General features: G+C 34.4%; 1 protein-coding gene across 1 annotated transcript in view; it reads right to left on the bottom strand.

Moving 5' to 3' along the window:
- Window positions 1-4,116: 4,116 nt before the first annotated feature.
- The window catches only part of LOC117342218 (neuroligin-2-like), a 54,799-nt gene continuing 38,550 nt past the window's right edge, over window positions 4,117-20,365 (bottom strand). The window contains exons 4-5 of the mRNA XM_033904271.1: window positions 16,515-16,606; window positions 4,117-9,259 (exon numbers count right to left, since the gene is read on the bottom strand). Of these exons, the coding sequence (XP_033760162.1) occupies window positions 8,268-9,259; window positions 16,515-16,606 (1,084 nt within the window). The 3' untranslated portion in view covers window positions 4,117-8,267. The remainder of the gene's footprint in view (window positions 9,260-16,514; window positions 16,607-20,365) is intronic.

Raw genomic sequence — 20,365 nt, 5'->3', positions numbered from 1 at the left:
TAATCTTATAACTTAATGTCAGACCGTCTCTGTCGGTCACATTGTACAGGGAGTAAATCACTCTAATCTTATAACTTAATGTCAGACCGTCCCTGTCGGTCACATTGTACAGGGAGTAAATCACTCTAATCTTATAACTTAATGTCAGACCGTCCCTGTCGGTCACATTGTACAGGGAGTAAATCACTCTAATCTTATAACTTAATGTCAGACCGTCCCTGTCGGTCACATTGTACAGGGAGTAAATCACTCTAATCTTATAACTTAATGTCAGACCGTCCCTGTCGGTCACATTGTACAGGGGAGTAAATCACTCTAATCTTATAACTTAATGTCAGACCGTCCCTGTCGGTCACATTGTACAGGGAGTAAATCACTCTAATCTTATAACTTAATGTCAGACCGTCCCTGTCGGTCACATTGTACAGGGGAGTAAATCACTCTAATCTTATAACTTAATGTCAGACCGTCCCTGTCGGTCATATTGTACAGGGGAGTAAACCACTCTAATCTTACAACTTAATGTCAGACCGTCCCTGTCGGTCATATTGTACAGGGAGTAAATCACTCTAATCTTACAACTTAATGTCAGACCGTCCCTGTCGGTCACATTGTACAGGGAGTAAATCACTCTAATCTTATAACTTAATGTCAGACCGTCCCTGTCGGTCACATTGTACAGGGAGTAAATCACTCTAATCTTATAACTTAATGTCAGACCGTCCCTGTCGGTCACATTGTACAGGGGAGTAAACCACTCTAATCTTACAACTTAATGTCAGACCGTCCCTGTCGATCACATTGTACAGGGAGTAAATCACTCTAATCTTACAACTTAATGTCAGACCGTCCCTGTCGGTCACATTGTACAGGGAGTAAATCACTCTAATCTTATAACTTAATGTCAGACCGTCCCTGTCGGTCATATTGTACAGGGAGTAAACCACTCTAATCTTACAACTTAATGTCAGACCGTCCCTGTCGGTCACATTGTACAGGGGAGTAAATCACTCTAATCTTACAACTTAATGTCAGACCGTCCCTGTCGGTCACATTGTACAGGGAGTAAATCACTCTAATCTTATAACTTAATGTCAGACCGTCCCTGTCGGTCACATTGTACAGGGAGTAAATCACTCTAATCTTACAACTTAATGTCAGACCGTCCCTGTCGGTCACATTGTACAGGGAGTAAATCACTCTAATCTTACAACTTAATGTCAGACCGTCCCTGTCGGTCACATTGTACAGGGGAGTAAATCACTCTAATCTTACAACTTAATGTCAGACCGTCCCTGTCGGTCACATTGTACAGGGAGTAAATCACTCTAATCTTATAACTTAATGTCAGACCGTCCCTGTCGGTCACATTGTACAGGGGAGTAAATCACTCTAATCTTATAACTTAATGTCAGACCGTCCCTGTCGGTCACATTGTACAGGGGAGTAAATCACTCTAATCTTATAACTTAATGTCAGACCGTCCCTGTCGGTCACATTGTACAGGGAGTAAATCACTCTAATCTTTAACTTAATGTCAGACCGTCCTTTCGTCACATTGTACAGGGAGTAAATCACTCTAATCTTATAACTTAATGTCAGACCGTCCTTGTCGGTCACATTGTACAGGGGAGTAAATCACTCTAATCTTATAACTTAATGTCAGACAGTCCTGTCGTTCACATTGTACGGGAGAAATCACTCTAATCTTAAACTTAAGTTCAGACCGTCCCTGTCGGTTCAAATTGTACCGGAGATAAATCACTCTAATCTTACAAATTAATGTCAGACGTCCCCTGGTCGGTCACATTGTACAGGGAGTAAATCACTCTAATCTTACTAACTTAATGTCAGGGACCGTCCCTGTCGGTAACATTGTACAGGGAGTAAATCACCTCTAATCTACAATTAATGTCAGATCGTCCCTGTCGTCACATTGTACAGGGAGTAAATAACTCTCTCTTATAAACTTAATTCAGACCGTCCCTGTCGGTCACATTGTACAGGGAGTTAATCTTACAACTTAATGTCAGACCGTCCCTGTCGGTCACATTGTACAGGGAGTAAATCACTCTAATCTTATAACTTAATGTCAGACCGTCCCTGTCGGTCACATTGTACAGGGAGTAAATCACTCTAATCTTATAACTTAATGTCAGACCGTCCCTGTCGGTCACATTGTACAGGGAGTAAATCACTCTAATCTTATAACTTAATGTCAGACCGTCCCTGTCGGTCACATTGTACAGGGAGTAAATCACTCTAATCTTACAACTTAATGTCAGACCGTCCCTGTCGGTCACATTGTACAGGGAGTAAATCACTCTAATCTTTAACTTAATGTCAGACCGTCCCTGTCGGTCACATTGTACAGGGAGTAAATCACTCTAATCTTATAACTTAATGTCAGACCGTCCCTGTCGGTCACATTGTACAGGGAGTAAATCACTCTAATCTTATAACTTAATGTCAGACCGTCCCTGTCGGTCACATTGTACAGGGAGTAAATCACTCTAATCTTACAACTTAATGTCAGACCGTCCCTGTCGGTCACATTGTACAGGGAGTAAATCACTCTAATCTTACAACTTAATGTCAGACCGTCCCTGTCGGTCACATTGTACAGGGAGTAAATCACTCTAATCTTATAACTTAATGTCAGACCGTCCCTGTCGGTCACATTGTACAGGGGAGTAAATCACTCTAATCTTATAACTTAATGTCAGACCGTCCCTGTCGGTCACATTGTACAGGGAGTAAATCACTCTAATCTTATAACTTAATGTCAGACCGTCCCTGTCGGTCACATTGTACAGGGGAGTAAATCACTCTAATCTTATAACTTAATGTCAGACCGTCCCTGTCGGTCACATTGTACAGGGAGTAAATCACTCTAATCTTACAACTTAATGTCAGACCGTCCCTGTCGGTCACATTGTACAGGGAGTAAATCACTCTAATCTTATAACTTAATGTCAGACCGTCCCTGTCGGTCACATTGTACAGGGAGTAAATCACTCTAATCTTATAACTTAATGTCAGACCGTCCCTGTCGGTCACATTGTACAGGGTGAGTTAGGCATGCAGATTAACCTCCAGGATGTTGGAGATCAGCCATTCACGGTTGACATGGTAACACAGTAGGTCCTTTGTCCGTTCCTAAACTCACTGACTTTAAGTCTTCGTAGCTGTGACGAGTCCTAGCAGGAAGAAACAGTGGTGTTTTATGTTTTACTTGAGTTTCACTGACGATGATATTCACGTGCGGGAGTTGCTGGGCTATTCTTTGCTGGATATTTCCCGATGTTTGTCGTTACCCTGCGTGCTCCATTTAAAATGCCTACTAGGCCCGTTTTGTTTTTGTTTCCCCTTTTTGTATTCTGTATTTGTTGGCCCCTGAGTTCTGTCCAAATACAAAGGACTTTGGACAGTTATATCACATTCACGATTTTATTCCCAATATATTTCTTCTCCTTTTTTTTCTTCCCTGATGCTAAACATTTCTCAGATATCAACTCTGAACACAATAGTAATTCGAATATCATTGGAATCTCGGTCTGACAATTTTGTAAAATACTCAAGATTTTAAGTTCCCAGCTCTGATCATCTATTCAGTAAATTATTTCAAAGGGTAACATTCATAACAAGAGAATACTTTCGTTTTATAGTGTTTAACGTCAGAATAAGTTATGATTTATAGTGTTTAAAGTTAGAACAAAATATCATTTTATAGTGTTGAACGTTAAAATAAATTATCATTGTATCGTGCTTTACATTAGAAAACTATATCGTTTTATTGTTTTACGCTTTGATGATAATTCCATAATTTTCTTGAATCCACTTCGCTTGTCCTTGCTTTGGAAGGGTGTTACCTTAATCGAGGTGTAATTCACACAGCGGCCATCGTCCTTTGTGAAACAGGAGACGCTTCGTCTAGGAGATCATCTGGTCTTAGTCACAATATACATCTCCCGTTGCCTTCGTCAAATTTCCCTGAAAACCATATGCTTATGCCTGATTTTGAGTTTGACTATATATTAACAGCTTCCTCTGTTCATCTACTTTCCTTGATTAATGTGTGTACCACATGTAAACAAAGACAACATGACAATGCTCTGTAACTTGTACCCATTTTATTACCAAACAACATTTGTTCAAACTGATCTATGTCACACTCGTCACTGTATTTACAGACTACACAATGAAAGACTACCCCTTACTGACTACTCAGAGTCTGTGACGAGTTGGCTGCTCTTCAGAAACGACAAAAACGTGTTCAGTTTAATACAATATTATTTATCGTGATGTAACGAGGGTTTAATCAGAGAAATAGCCGATACATACCAGAAATAGCCGATACATACCAGAAATAGACGATACATACCAGAAATAGCCGATACATACCAGCATGAACTGTATCTGGTATTAAATACTTTATGATTATACTCAGAATGAGACAAGAGTCATACAAGAACTATTGTCTGAACTTGTGACATCATTACACAGTAATCACGTGACTTAGTTTTATATCAAAACTATGCACGTGAGGCTAGTGATATATGATGTATATAATAGATATTTATTAATCAAATCTACGTAATAACGTGATATAAAAGAAAGTGATGCCAATTACCATACTGCTCGATTAAGATTAAAGGATTATCGGATTTATTTCGAAACTAATCCTACAAGTAAAAATATTGCTGATTTCGAAAGAAGAGAACTTCCGAAATAACATATTAACGATGAACATTGTATGAAATGAAATTTCTATTTCGGGGTTGTGATATTTTTGTTCTACTCAGAACGGTTCAAACCGACATGGCTGTTTATTTACAAATGTTTCTTGATATATACAAAATAGTGTATATAATAGCATCGCCAACATCTCGCCTTGACAAAAAGATGGAGACACTTTCTCTACACTAACTGGAATGGAACATAACAAACATGGAAACAACTGAAAACAAACAAGGCAATATGTCTCTAAATGTTGAAACTCACACGGGCAATATGTCTCTAAATGTTCACACCAAGTTATGCTTATAGTATTAACAGAAATAAAGTGTGATTCAATCACTGGTCATACACGTATCTATGCATGTTCAAAACTCATCTAAATAAATTCTCCATACCATCAAACTTTTTTGCTTCCATCAATATATACATTTTTTATACATATATATGTATATATAAGATATATTGTTATTAAATGGAAACAATTGATACTTCTGATCACCACTGTACAGGTTTCTTCCCGAAGAAATTATCAGATAATTTTCACGATTAATACATTGTAGATAAATAGCGATAGTGAATGATTTCTATAATTATGACGAGATAATCCAAATACTTGTCGAACTCTAATGATGGAACTATACTATGCAACACTTCAAACAAATGACCGTTTCGGATAGCTATGTTTCTACTTACGAAAAATTGTAATATGGATTAAGTCAAAATGTAAATGATTGTTTTCAAAACTGTATCTGACGGGATATGTATAGAGTACGGTACTTTCGACCGCTGTTGGGGCTCAAGACATCACACCACCCACGCTTATTTGCATTCTTGTCACTATGGAAACATATTCAATTTAGAAAAAAATACAGAAGAATAATAACGATTACAACAACAACAACAACGCTTACAAATGGTCACAGAGTCACTTATAAACATACTCATCTATGTAGGTACAAAAATCGTGGGAGGGGAAGTCTCTCAAATTCCAAATGTGTGCATAAGTCTCCATAACGAACAGACATTCCAAATATAACATAATCACTCGTACATTCATATCTTTAGTATAAATATATGTGTATGCTTTTTTGTACTTTCACGCTGGTTTGATTCAGTTTAACGTACATACGCAAATATTCGAGAGCTACAAAAAATACACGTTTCAATAAAATCACTCGGCAAAACTTGGTAATTTCCGTCAACTGTCGGAATACCCCATGCATGATTGAGAAGTGTCAGATTCTCCACATGTTCAGGGTTTTCAGAATACTTGATATTGTGTAACTAAATCGCCAAGTCTGTACAAATTTATACATAAATACAAAGTTAATAGTTTTATATACATGTGACATATACTGGTTAAGGATTTAGAGCACACACACTTATTACAACCAATCGCTACATCTTTGTCCCCACCCATGGGCGTAACATACATATATACAAATGTACACGAAAAATGCGCAAAGCAATGAACGTCATATTGGTTTCGGACAAGGCACATCGTTACACAAGTCTAAAGACACGTGGTCGAACGCTCTCAGCAAAGTTCAGACTGAAAATGTATCATTTTACACAATGTAGTATTTTCTAAATTTATCTTTTTTTTTGAAAAAAAAAAAATCGAATGTAGGAATATAATCAAAATTGAAAACGCGAAACATAACACCCAATAATTAAGATTGACCAGTGAATCACTTGACGTCTCTTTTGAATTTTGTTTTGCGAGAATTATTCAACACGTGCTTTTAAACACTCTTGTATGTATGATTAGCGAATGATTTTGTTTACAGATATACAACACAATGATGATAAGCAAGCACCCCAAACAACATTGTAGACCTAGCTATATAATACCTTTAAGGTCATTGCTCTCTTAAGAAAAATCATTCTCATCAATGTTTTCTATAATACTGAAATATGAGAGATGATATTTAAGACTGTTTGTATTTCGGTATATATATACAATATTTCCATGAAGTGTGTTTAAGGGTTAAGATTTGCTATCACTTGCTCCATGTCACACACAGAACATGATTTCAATAGTGGTTCGACATAGGAAAATCAAGATATGGTATACTTTTTCATATTCATCGTTTATTTTCTTAAAATAAGGCAGGGAGACTCCGTTCCTATAAATAAGTGTTATCGAAGGAGGGAAAGGAACTTAAGTACTCATATTTGATATTCTGATTAAAATCACATGAAAGTGTTGTTTTGATTTTTTTGTTTTGATATGCGGACGGATAGAAAAGAAGGAAAGAATTCATGAATGCAATATTACTTTCTCTGAGGAGCATGTAAACTATATGTTGGTAAAATCCATTGTTTAAACAGCTTCCGTCTTACCAAAACACAAACATATACGTGTTTGTAATTGTCTTTTCGGGCGTGTACAACTTTGATTAATGACATATGTTTTGCATGAAATATTGAGCTATGCATCTCATTCATTCAATTTTGACGCTCAGAATTGTTAAACATGTGTTAACTTACTGTAGTATTTCCCAATATAATATATTTTTTATAGATCTACTATATATGCAAAGTAATTATATTAATGCTGTCCATCTTCAGTTGATTTGTATTACATATCAAGGATTGCTAATTGTATGATGTAATCTTTGGTATGCTTATGAGCCGTAACCTAAAGTTGATTAAACATTAAACAATGATCACGAGTTCTGTTTTCTCCATGGCGATCAAAGCCGACAGTTTAGTCGACAGTTTATTGCCGTACAGATATATTCTTACTGTGGACCACCCAATGATGTGTATCATCAATGTCTACACGAACTTCTTTATCTAGGTAGGTAAGTAATACTTATCGTCAAAATTGAAATCGAGTGTTTTTGATTATAGACAGATTGATGTTGTTAAGGAATCATTTAAAACGGCCATTAAAGATGTAACAATACTAGAATAAACAAAATCTAAACGAGTCGGGTTGGACGTCTGTTTTCACCCATTCAGCCTGTTTATATAAACTCTACATACATATGTATTGGGGTCTTGCCTGATGCGACGTAAAAGCATGTGTATACAGGATGGGTAATCCTGTTGATATATATACAGCTTGAGATTACAGACATGCTATATAATAAAACGAGAGAGCGAGTCATCATTCCGATAAGCCATAGAAATCCCAGAGATGTTTTATCACAAAATAAAGATCAAACGGATGCAGGTAAGTGTTCTAAAGAGAGGAGGATATATACAGGTAGGTATACGTTCTCAACAGAAATGAGTAAATATATCAATGTCGAGCGGAAAATAAATAATACCCTTTCATTGCAAAATGATTAACACGTATTTACTGATATAGATATTTTAAGAAATTCATAGTAACAAGTTTTATTGGGCTTCAAGTGAAATAACAATTAATCTTTCAACTTGCCATGTCGCGGAGCAGTAGATATGATAATCAACCCTTATAAAGGACATCTATTACCGGTAAAAAATTCTCACTGATTTACATGAAACATATACTGAAAAGTTTTCCCCTGACGACTATGACGCTGAGCTCTTTGCTATACTATCGTTATAGCGTTATTAGAGTTGGGTTGTTCCTTCGCTGTTATTTGGTTATATTTATCATGTTGGTAAGCGTTCTTCATACTGTCAACTCGTGGCGACACATCCGGTGGTCGGCCACTTGTAGCATTGCTGATTGAGTTTCCGGTTTTATTGGATGAGGGGATGGAATTGGTATGAGAATGATGAGATTTTGTAGTACGATGCATAGGCGACGCAGTGTTAGTGGGGACCGCAGTGTAGGAATACCCTCCCGGTGCTGGGTTTGTGTCAGAGGATTTGGTTATTGCGGTGTATATAGGGTTATTTTTCACTTCTTGATGAGTATTTACATTTTTTACAGGTGATAGCTGGTTATGTTGAGCTGAAGTCATTAATGACGTCGTTTCCGGTCCTTTTTGGTCTCGGCCATCTTTATCCAGTTTCCGTCCTACACGCATTTCCTCGCTGTTGGAGCTATCACTCCGACGTAGTTTCTTAATACGCTCCCTTTGGTAGTAAACTCCAGCAAGGATGAGAATATTAAGGAACAATAACGAACAACCAATAGCAACCGTGATACTTAGAGGGACGGAAGTGTGCACTAGTGATATATCCTGTCGAGGGCCGACGACAGGTGGCGCCTGTGTGGAAGCCTCATCTTTTCCATCCTCGGTGACATCATTGTCACGGTTGGGTTGCTGTGTTGATTGCTGTCCATTGTTTTTAGAGCCCCCGTCTGTCTCGGTATTAAACGTGTGATCACCATCTCCCTGGACATTGAACGGCGTTATAGGAGGGATGGGAGGGGAGGGAGGGAACAGCTTGTGAAACTGAGTGATGAGTCGATTATAATCATCGAACGTGGACTTATTGTTGGCATTTAAGAGATTATGGATAGGGGAATTAGCTTTCTCCCCGGGGTCCTTGCTGTCTATTTTCGGTATGAGGTCTAACCAAACGGCTAGTTCCTTACCACGGTAGTGATGCTTTCTCTGGGGCCTCTTTCCTGGAAAGACAATATATACCTACATAACACAATGTATACCTACATAAGACAATGTATACCTACATAACACAATGTATACCTACATAACACAATGTATACCTATATAACACAATGTATACCTACATAACACAATATATACCTACATAAGACAATATATACCTACATAAGACAATATATACCTACATAAGACAATATATACCTACATAACACAATGTATACCTACATAACACAATATATACCTACATAACACAATGTATACCTACATAACACAATATATACCTACATAAGACAATGTATACCTACATAAGACAATATATACCTACATAACACAATGTATACCTACATAAGACAATGTATACCTACATAAGACAATGTATACCTACATAAGACAATATATACCTACATAAGACAATGTATACCTACATAACACAATATATACCTACATAACACAATGTATACCTACATAAGACAATATATACCTACATAACACAATGTATACCTACATAACACAATGTATACCTACATAACACAATATATACCTACATAACACAATATATACCTACATAACACAATGTATACCTACATAACACAATGTATACCTACATAACACAATATATACCTACATAACACAATGTATACCTACATAACACAATGTATACCTACATAAGACAATGTATACCTACATAAGACAATGTATACCTACATAAGACAATATATACCTACATAGGACAATATATACCTACATAAGACAATGTATACCTACATAAGACAATATATACCTACATAACACAATGTATACCTACATAACACAATGTATACCTACATAACACAATGTATACCTATATGAGACAATGTATACCTACATAACACAATGTATACCTACATAACACAATGTATACCTACATAAGACAATGTATACCTACATAACACAATATATACCTACATAAGACAATGTATACCTACATAGGACAATATATACCTACATAGGACAATGTATACCTACATAACACAATGTATACCTACATAACACAATGTATACCTACATAACACAATGTATACCTACATAACACAATGTATACCTACATAAGACAATGTATACCTACATAACACAATATATACCTACATAAGACAATATATACCTACATAGGACAATGTATACCTACATAACACAATGTATACCTACATAACACAATGTATACCTACATAACACAATGTATACCTACATAAGACAATGTATACCTACATAACACAATGTATACCTACATAACACAATGTATACCTACATAACACAATGTATACCTACATAACACAATGTATACCTACATAACACAATATATACCTACATAAGACAATGTATACCTACATAAGACAATATATACCTACATAGGACAATGTATACCTACATAACACAATGTATACCTACATAACACAATGTATACCTACATAACACAATGTATACCTACATAACACAATGTATACCTACATAAGACAATATATACCTACATAACACAATGTATACCTACATAACACAATGTATACCTACATAAGACAATGTATACCTACATAAGACAATATATACCTACATAACACAATGTATACCTACATAACACAATATATACCTACATAAGACAATGTATACCTACATAGGACAATATATACCTACATAGGACAATATATGCCTACATAAGACAATGTATACCTACATAAGACAATATATACCTACATAGGACAATATATACCTACATAAGACAATATATACCTACATAAGACAATGTATACCTACATAAGACAATGTATACCTACATAACACAATGTATACCTACATAACACAATGTATACCTACATAACACAATGTATACCTACATAACACAATGTATACCTACATAACACAATATATACCTACATAACACAATATATACCTACATAACACAATATATACCTACATAAGACAATGTATACCTACATAAGACAATGTATACCTACATAAGACAATATATACCTATATGAGACAATGTATACCTACATAACACAATGTATACCTACATAGGACAATATATACCTACATAAGACAATATATACCTATATGAGACAATGTATACCTACATAGGACAATGTATACCTACATAAGACAATATATACCTATATGAGACAATATATACCTACATAACACAATGTATACCTACATAAGACAATGTATACCTACATAACACAATGTATACCTACATAACACAATGTATACCTACATAACACAATATATACCTATATGAGACAATGTATACCTACATAAGACAATGTATACCTACATAACACAATGTATACCTACATAACACAATGTATACCTACATAACACAATGTATACCTACATAACACAATGTATACCTACATAAGACAATGTATACCTACATAACACAATGTATACCTACATAACACAATGTATACCTACATAACACAATGTATACCTACATAACACAATGTATACCTACATAACACAATGTATACCTACATAACACAATGTATACCTACATAACACAATGTATACCTACATAGGACAATGTATACCTACATAAGACAATGTATACCTACATAACACAATGTATACCTACATAACACAATGTATACCTACATAAGACAATGTATACCTACATAACACAATGTATACCTACATAACACAATGTATACCTACATAACACAATGTATACCTACATAGGACAATGTATACCTACATAACACAATATATACCTACATAAGACAATGTATACCTACATAACACAATGTATACCTACATAAGACAATGTATACCTACATAACACAATGTATACCTACATAACACAATGTATACCTACATAACACAATGTATACCTACATAAGACAATATATACCTACATAACACAATGTATACCTACATAACACAATGTATACATACATAACACAATGTATACCTACATAACACAATATATACCTACATAACACAATGTATACATACATAACACAATGTATACCTACATAACACAATGTATACATACATAACACAATGTATACCTACATAACACAATATATACCTACATAACACAAAGTATACCTACATAAGACAATATATACCTACATAACACAATATATACCTACATAACACAATGTATACCTACATAACACAATGTATACCTACATAACACAATGTATACCTACATAACACAATATATACCTACATAACACAATGTATACCTACATAACACAATGTATACCTACATAACACAATGTATACCTACATAAGACAATGTATACCTACATAACACAATGTATACCTACATAAGACAATATATACCTACATAACACAATATATACCTACATAACACAATGTATACCTACATAACACAATATATACCTACATAAGACAATATATACCTACATAACACAATGTATACCTACATAACACAATATATACCTACATAAGACAATGTATACCTACATAACACAATATATACCTACATAACACAATATATACCTACATAACACAATATATACCTACATAAGACAATATATACCTACATAAGACAATGTATACCTACATAAGACAATGTATACCTACATAAGACAATATATACCTACATAACACAATGTATACCTACATAACACAATGTATACCTACATAAGACAATGTATACCTACATAACACAATATATACCTACATAACACAATGTATACCTACATAACACAATATATACCTACATAAGACAATATATACCTACATAACACAATGTATACCTACATAACACAATATATACCTACATAAGACAATGTATACCTACATAACACAATATATACCTACATAACACAATATATACCTACATAACACAATATATACCTACATAAGACAATATATACCTACATAAGACAATGTATACCTACATAAGACAATGTATACCTACATAAGACAATATATACCTACATAAGACAATGTATACCTACATAACACAATGTATACCTACATAAGACAATGTATACCTACATAACACAATGTATACCTACATAAGACAATATATACCTACATAACACAATATATACCTACATAGGACAATATATACCTACATAACACAATGTATACCTACATAAGACAATGTATACCTACATAAGACAATGTATACCTACATAACACAATGTATACCTATATGAGACAATGTATACCTACATAACACAATGTATACCTACATAAGACAATATATACCTATATGAGACAATGTATACCTACATAAGACAATGTATACCTACATAGGACAATGTATACCTACATAAGACAATGTATACCTACATAACACAATATATACCTACATAACACAATGTATACCTACATAACACAATGTATACATACATAACACAATGTATACCTACATAACACAATATATACCTACATAACACAAAGTATACCTACATAAGACAATATATACCTACATAACACAATGTATACCTACATAAGACAATGTATACCTACATAACACAATGTATACCTACATAAGACAATGTATACCTACATAACACAATGTATACCTACATAACACAATGTATACCTACATAACACAATGTATACCTACATAAGACAATATATACCTACATAACACAATATATACCTACATAACACAATGTATACCTACATAACACAATATATACCTACATAAGACAATATATACCTACATAACACAATGTATACCTACATAACACAATATATACCTACATAAGACAATGTATACCTACATAACACAATATATACCTACATAACACAATATATACCTACATAACACAATATATACCTACATAAGACAATATATACCTACATAAGACAATGTATACCTACATAAGACAATATATACCTATATGAGACAATGTATACCTACATAACACAATGTATACCTACATAAGACAATATATACCTATATGAGACAATGTATACCTACATAACACAATATATACCTACATAACACAATGTATACCTACATAACACAATGTATACCTACATAACACAATATATACCTACATAACACAATATATACCTACATAACACAATGTATACCTACATAAGACAATGTATACCTACATAACACAATATATACCTACATAAGACAATATATACCTACATAAGACAATATATACCTACATAAGACAATGTATACCTACATAACACAATGTATACCTACATAACACAATGTATACCTACATAACACAATGTATACCTACATAACACAATGTATACCTACATAACACAATATATACCTACATAACACAATGTATACCTACATAACACAATGTATACCTACATAAGACAATATATACCTACATAAGACAATGTATACCTACATAAGACAATGTATACCTACATAACACAATGTATACCTACATAACACAATGTATACCTACATAACACAATGTATACCTACATAACACAATATATACCTACATAACACAATGTATACCTACATAAGACAATATATACCTACATAACACAATGTAAACCTACATAACACAATATATACCTACATAACACAATGTATACCTACATAAGACAATGTATACCTACATAAGACAATGTATACCTACATAAGACAATATATACCTACATAACACAATGTATACCTACATAACACAATGTATACCTACATAACACAATGTATACCTACATAACACAATGTATACCTACATAAGACAATGTATACCTACATAAGACAATGTATACCTACATAAGACAATGAATACCTACATAACACAATGTATACCTACATAAGACAATGAATACCTACATGAGACAATGTATACCTACATAACACAATGAATACCTATATAAGACAATGAATACCTATATAAGACAATGAATACCTACATAACACAATTTATACCTACATAAGACAATGAGTTTCACTGGCATAATCTTATCTTTGTAACAAACAATATACTATATATTCCTTTTTTCCTTAATGAATTATTTGGCTTTAACAGTTAAAACAAGGATACAGATACACATAGATATGGCATGATATTGGGTAAGGCTTGACATGCGCTTGTTCGAAGCCTCCTGCAACATTACGTGATGTATATAATTAACTAGCGAATGTGTGTGAGGGATAATCTAGTGTCTGGCGTGAGTAAATTATTTAGCTGCACGCACGCAATGATATTGTGTTATGAGGTATATTCTAAACTCCGACACCTTTTGAATTAGTTCAGTAAATTACATTATTCTTCATGATGCATTTTCATGCCTCTTCTGTAAATTTTTTTATCATGTCTTTGAAATTCCAATCTTTACCAGACGTCACATATATCACGTGACAGGGTTTGTTGTAAGTTTGGTCTTGCTGTATGAAGTGTGCATACATTGTACCACATTTCTGGAAGGCGTAAGGAAACAAGGAACATAATCGGTTGTAAACATCACTATATTAGTTAGTTTTTTATCACATAATCGTCCTATTACCTAATTAATTCGTGTAAGATTTTTGAATCTATTACTATTATAATATACCCTGGAGCAGTTAGAACCGACTGTGACGTCATGAACTACGTGTATGAATGGCGCTACAAAATGGCTGTCTTTCTTTAAAACCTGTCAAAACACATTCTGATTTATGTGGTAAAAACTATGTTAAAACTGTTTTCATGTCATATGAGATTGGATGAAACACGTCTCAAAGTTTTACTTTTTGCTCGCCAATGCTAGCAAAAAAATCACAAAATTCCATATGAAACGAAAACTCATTTGTGATTCTAAGGTTTGGTGATTAGACATGGATGGTTTGACTTACCTATTAATAAATAGTTCTGGTGATTAGACATGGATGGTTTGACTTACCTATTAATAAATAGTTCTGGTGATTAGACATGGATGGTTTGACTTACCTATTAATAAATAGTTCTGGTGATTAGACATGGATGGTTTGACTTACCTATCAATAAATAGTTCTGGTGATTAGACATGGATGGTTTGACTTACCTTTTAATAAGTAGGTTTGGTGATTAGACATGGATGGTTTGACTTACCTATTAATAAATAGTTCTGGTGATTAGACATGGATGGTTTGACTTACCTATTAATAAATAGTTCTGTTGATTAGACATGGATGGTTTGACTTACCTATTAATAAATAGTTCTGGTGATTAGACATGGATGGTTTGACTTACCTATTAATAAATAGTTCTGTTGATTAGACATGGATGGTTTGACTTACCTATTAATAAATAGTTCTGGTGATTAGACATGGATGGTTTGACTTACCTATTAATAAATAGTTCTGCGTATTGATGTCGTACTTGGGCCACGTGATATCAGCGAATTTATCCGCGGCACTTCGTGGCTGATTCGGGTTCCTGCAAAATACAGATAAATAACATATTTAAATTACAGAAAATTAAATGCAGACACATGTAAACAATCAACAACAGTTCCTCTTCATTCTACCCTGGTCTATTCCATTTGACTGACCCTCCCCCATATGTTCGGAATATTCGACTGTATACTCAGGTAAATAAAAACTGCCTATTTAAACATTGTACATTCCTCGCTGTGTTTCTTCTGTAGGATCTGATTCCACGTTATCCGTCACATTGGCTAAGTTTCCTCTGTAACGATAATATGTTTTGTTCACTATTGGTAAGTTACCTCCCCTGGATTCATCTTTTCCCGGTGTTTGCTATTAGAGGATGGTATAACGGTATAATTAATTATTTTCGCTTCTTTGATTAAAAAAAAACAAAAAAAAAAAAAAAAAAAAACAGTGATAATTTTAATTTCCGATCGTTCCCTATTGCGTGTATCAAATTCAAAGTTAATAATCCTTTGCAAGTTTTATAATATTTATCTACGTAAAGTCCGGGATAATGTGAAAATTAACTAAATCAATAGACATGGAATCTAGATATGACTGGTTAGTGACGTTTTAATGTTACTGCAGTATATGTCGTGTTTATTACCCTCCATCATTGTGCAATGCCATAAAAATGATAAAAAATATATGATAATGAACATATGTACCAAACATGATATTGGTTTCATTACTGTTTATGCAATAAAGATGTCAGAAGATAAGTGTTAGCGGCGTGAACACAATTAGTGGTGGGGAGGAATGGCGTTTTGTGGCAGTAAACCAGACGGGTGATCGATATTTCACAAACATGAAATGGGAGTGATGTATGCATACTTTTCTCAACTTATTACCACTTGCTGTCCGATTGTATATATAAACAGGGTTAAGTGTACTTCTACTTAACATCTACATCCTTGTAGCTCGTGTAGTCACGAAAAAATAGTCCGCGGTGTACCACTGGTGGTATACCATATGCACGTTTGGTTTGGGTTAGTACTGTTTTACGTCCTCCCCTACTGATGAAGACCCAACAGCTATGGTCATTTAAAGACGGACTCCCTGTTTGGATTGGGTTTCATTTTGTATTGTTTAACGTCATATCAACAGCTATGATCATTTAAAGACAGACCCCCTGTTTGGATTGGGTTTTGTTTGGTATTGTTTAACGTCCTATTTTACTGCCTGTCCCAGCAGGACATTGCACCCGGTCACATCATACTGGCAAGGAGCGAAACAGTCGTCCCACTCAAAGAAAACAAAATATATGTATTGGTATAGAAGTTTAATATCAAGTGCCGAATTATGGATGGTTTTCTGTACTAAGATCAGCGTATAACAAGCTAAATGGCGTTGCTGAAACCCCTGCAGTGATTTCTATGAAGAGCTAGGAAGTAATATATCTCACAGAAAAGAGTCCGTTATAGAAAGTCATATCAATGTAGATCAGATATGTATCTATAGTGATAAATAACATCAGTGCGGATGTCGTTATGTCACCGTGTCACAATAAGTGGAGTGTTCTTTCTTAAAAGGAACGATTCAATGAAAATACAAAGTGTATGTAATGAAAACAAATTTGAATTTCTAGACGTCTCAAGAAAGAGTTAACTTTGATAAATGCAATATACATATCTCTCAAAAATTGCGGCTTATTTTCAGCTAATTGTGTCTCAATGTTGCCAGTCAGTAGTCTGATTCTATACAGGGTCGTCTAGCCCAATAGTGGCTTTAAGTGATAACATGAGTTATCTTGTAAATATTCCTGATTGAAAAAGAAATCCAGTTTCCCCAGTACAACATCAAACTAACAACACCAAATGACACCCACTGCTAGTATAATGTTCTACAGATATTGCCTCACGTTTACTACTTCATTTCATCATTCACATTCCAACATGACACCCTGAAATGCACTCTAAAGTGGCGGCCGTACAGCATTGGGGATCCCACATTGATCAGACTAGTCTATGTAAACCAATTAAGAATGAATTCAGCCCCCTCGTCTATTTTTTATAAGGCATACCTCGTGCCAACAGACACTTCCAGATTGCTTGTTGTTAATGTGGCTGATTTTATCTATCTACCGTAAGATATATCTTACTATTCTGAAATTTCGACAAGAAATATGCTTTAATTACAACGATTCAATGTCTGTATCTTAATTTTTAACTAGTTTCCCGGCTCTCAGTTCTTCATGCCAAACGTATAATGGATAGCACATGCGTTCGATTGGCATCTCAATTTCACAAGCGATTGCCATTCTGAAGTGGAACACGACACTCGAAGGTTTACAGATGTATCGGTAAGATGATGGATGTGGGTTAGTATTCATTTTAACGAAACGCTTCTATTTGACTGTAAATCATTTCCCGATAGCAGGTGAATTAGATCAGATACACAGCTGATACGGGGCCTCGGCACAGATATGTGATATGTAGTTGTTGACAACAGGAAAAACCGACGAAAACAAATGACTGAAATTCCCGTAAGGTTTAATAGCAATTAAACAGAATTGTATTCAGTGTCTTCCCCTAACGGCCAGAGAATTTATCAAATTGATTATGTTTTAAGGAGATATTCATTGATGTCACTTTCTGACGTCTTTCGTTGTTTCACAGTTTTTTCTAATTTAATTGTTTGTAACATAAGAGGTAACAAGGAGAGCTAAACTTCGATAATTTCAACTGAGAAGACACCCCCCCAATTGTAATCCCTTTTTTTCAGTAATGGATGACTACCTTCGTGTTCCATTGGGAGTATTCGTGGTGTGCCTATCCACCTCAAGTTGTAATGATATATTGAAGTATTTAGGCATGGAAAAGATCTCCCATGCATTAAGTATAAACGTTGTTTCGTTTCATACAGACAAAACAAAATACAACAAATATCGCTTCTAGACTGAACAGGATATGGCAACAAGCTGTACAAGCTTATGTTAAACCACTTCTCTTTAATTGAAATTTACAATATCGAGATGGACAAGATCAGCAATAAAACAAAACGTGAAAGAAGATCTGATTAAATCATCAAATCCTTAAGTTTTATTCTTCTACTGTTTACACATCTAAGGGATGTATTTCAGCATTGTTGACCCCTAACATCGATGACGAGTACTAGAAGAAGGGAACTGAAGGGTTTAACGTTATTTTCACATCTCAACATTTACAGAATACATTATATAATTAATGCTTTGTGTTTACCACAATGCTGTATTCTGGGTAGTGTTAACACCCTAGAAATTATCATGGTATTTTTTCGATCCGTTGATATACCTCGCTACCCATATAATGCATGTGTACGAGTGATTTTCACGTGGAGATGGTATTAACAAAAACATAGTCTACCGATACTTTGGTTATCAGTTTGTGTAATGACATTTTGATATTTTGCATAATCTTAATATGTTCTCAACATTTTCGCTTAAAATAGATATGTTTGACTTCAAGGAAATACAACGTATAATAATAGGGAATTTATTTTTCGACCCAAAATCAATCAACTTTCTGTTGTCTGGAGTAATGTTAAGAGCTACTCTTCCTCACCACAAGTACGCGCGGACTTTGTAGGAAATACGATTATATAAACTATTGGATTAGGCTTGATTAGTGTATATGAGTTTGAACGGAATGGATAATCAATTTTACCTAAAATGTCAATCTAATTAAAATGAAATTGTCAAGAACCAATAGCAGTCATTTTTTTTTCAAACTGGAAAATGACAAAATTTAATGAGAAAACTTCAAGTTCATAACAAATTATTTAT

Source organism: Pecten maximus, chromosome 14, assembly GCF_902652985.1.
Source record: "Pecten maximus chromosome 14, xPecMax1.1, whole genome shotgun sequence".
In the NCBI taxonomy this organism is placed as follows: Eukaryota; Metazoa; Mollusca; class Bivalvia; order Pectinida; family Pectinidae; genus Pecten; species Pecten maximus.
This window is presented reverse-complemented; position numbering and strand designations above follow the sequence as displayed.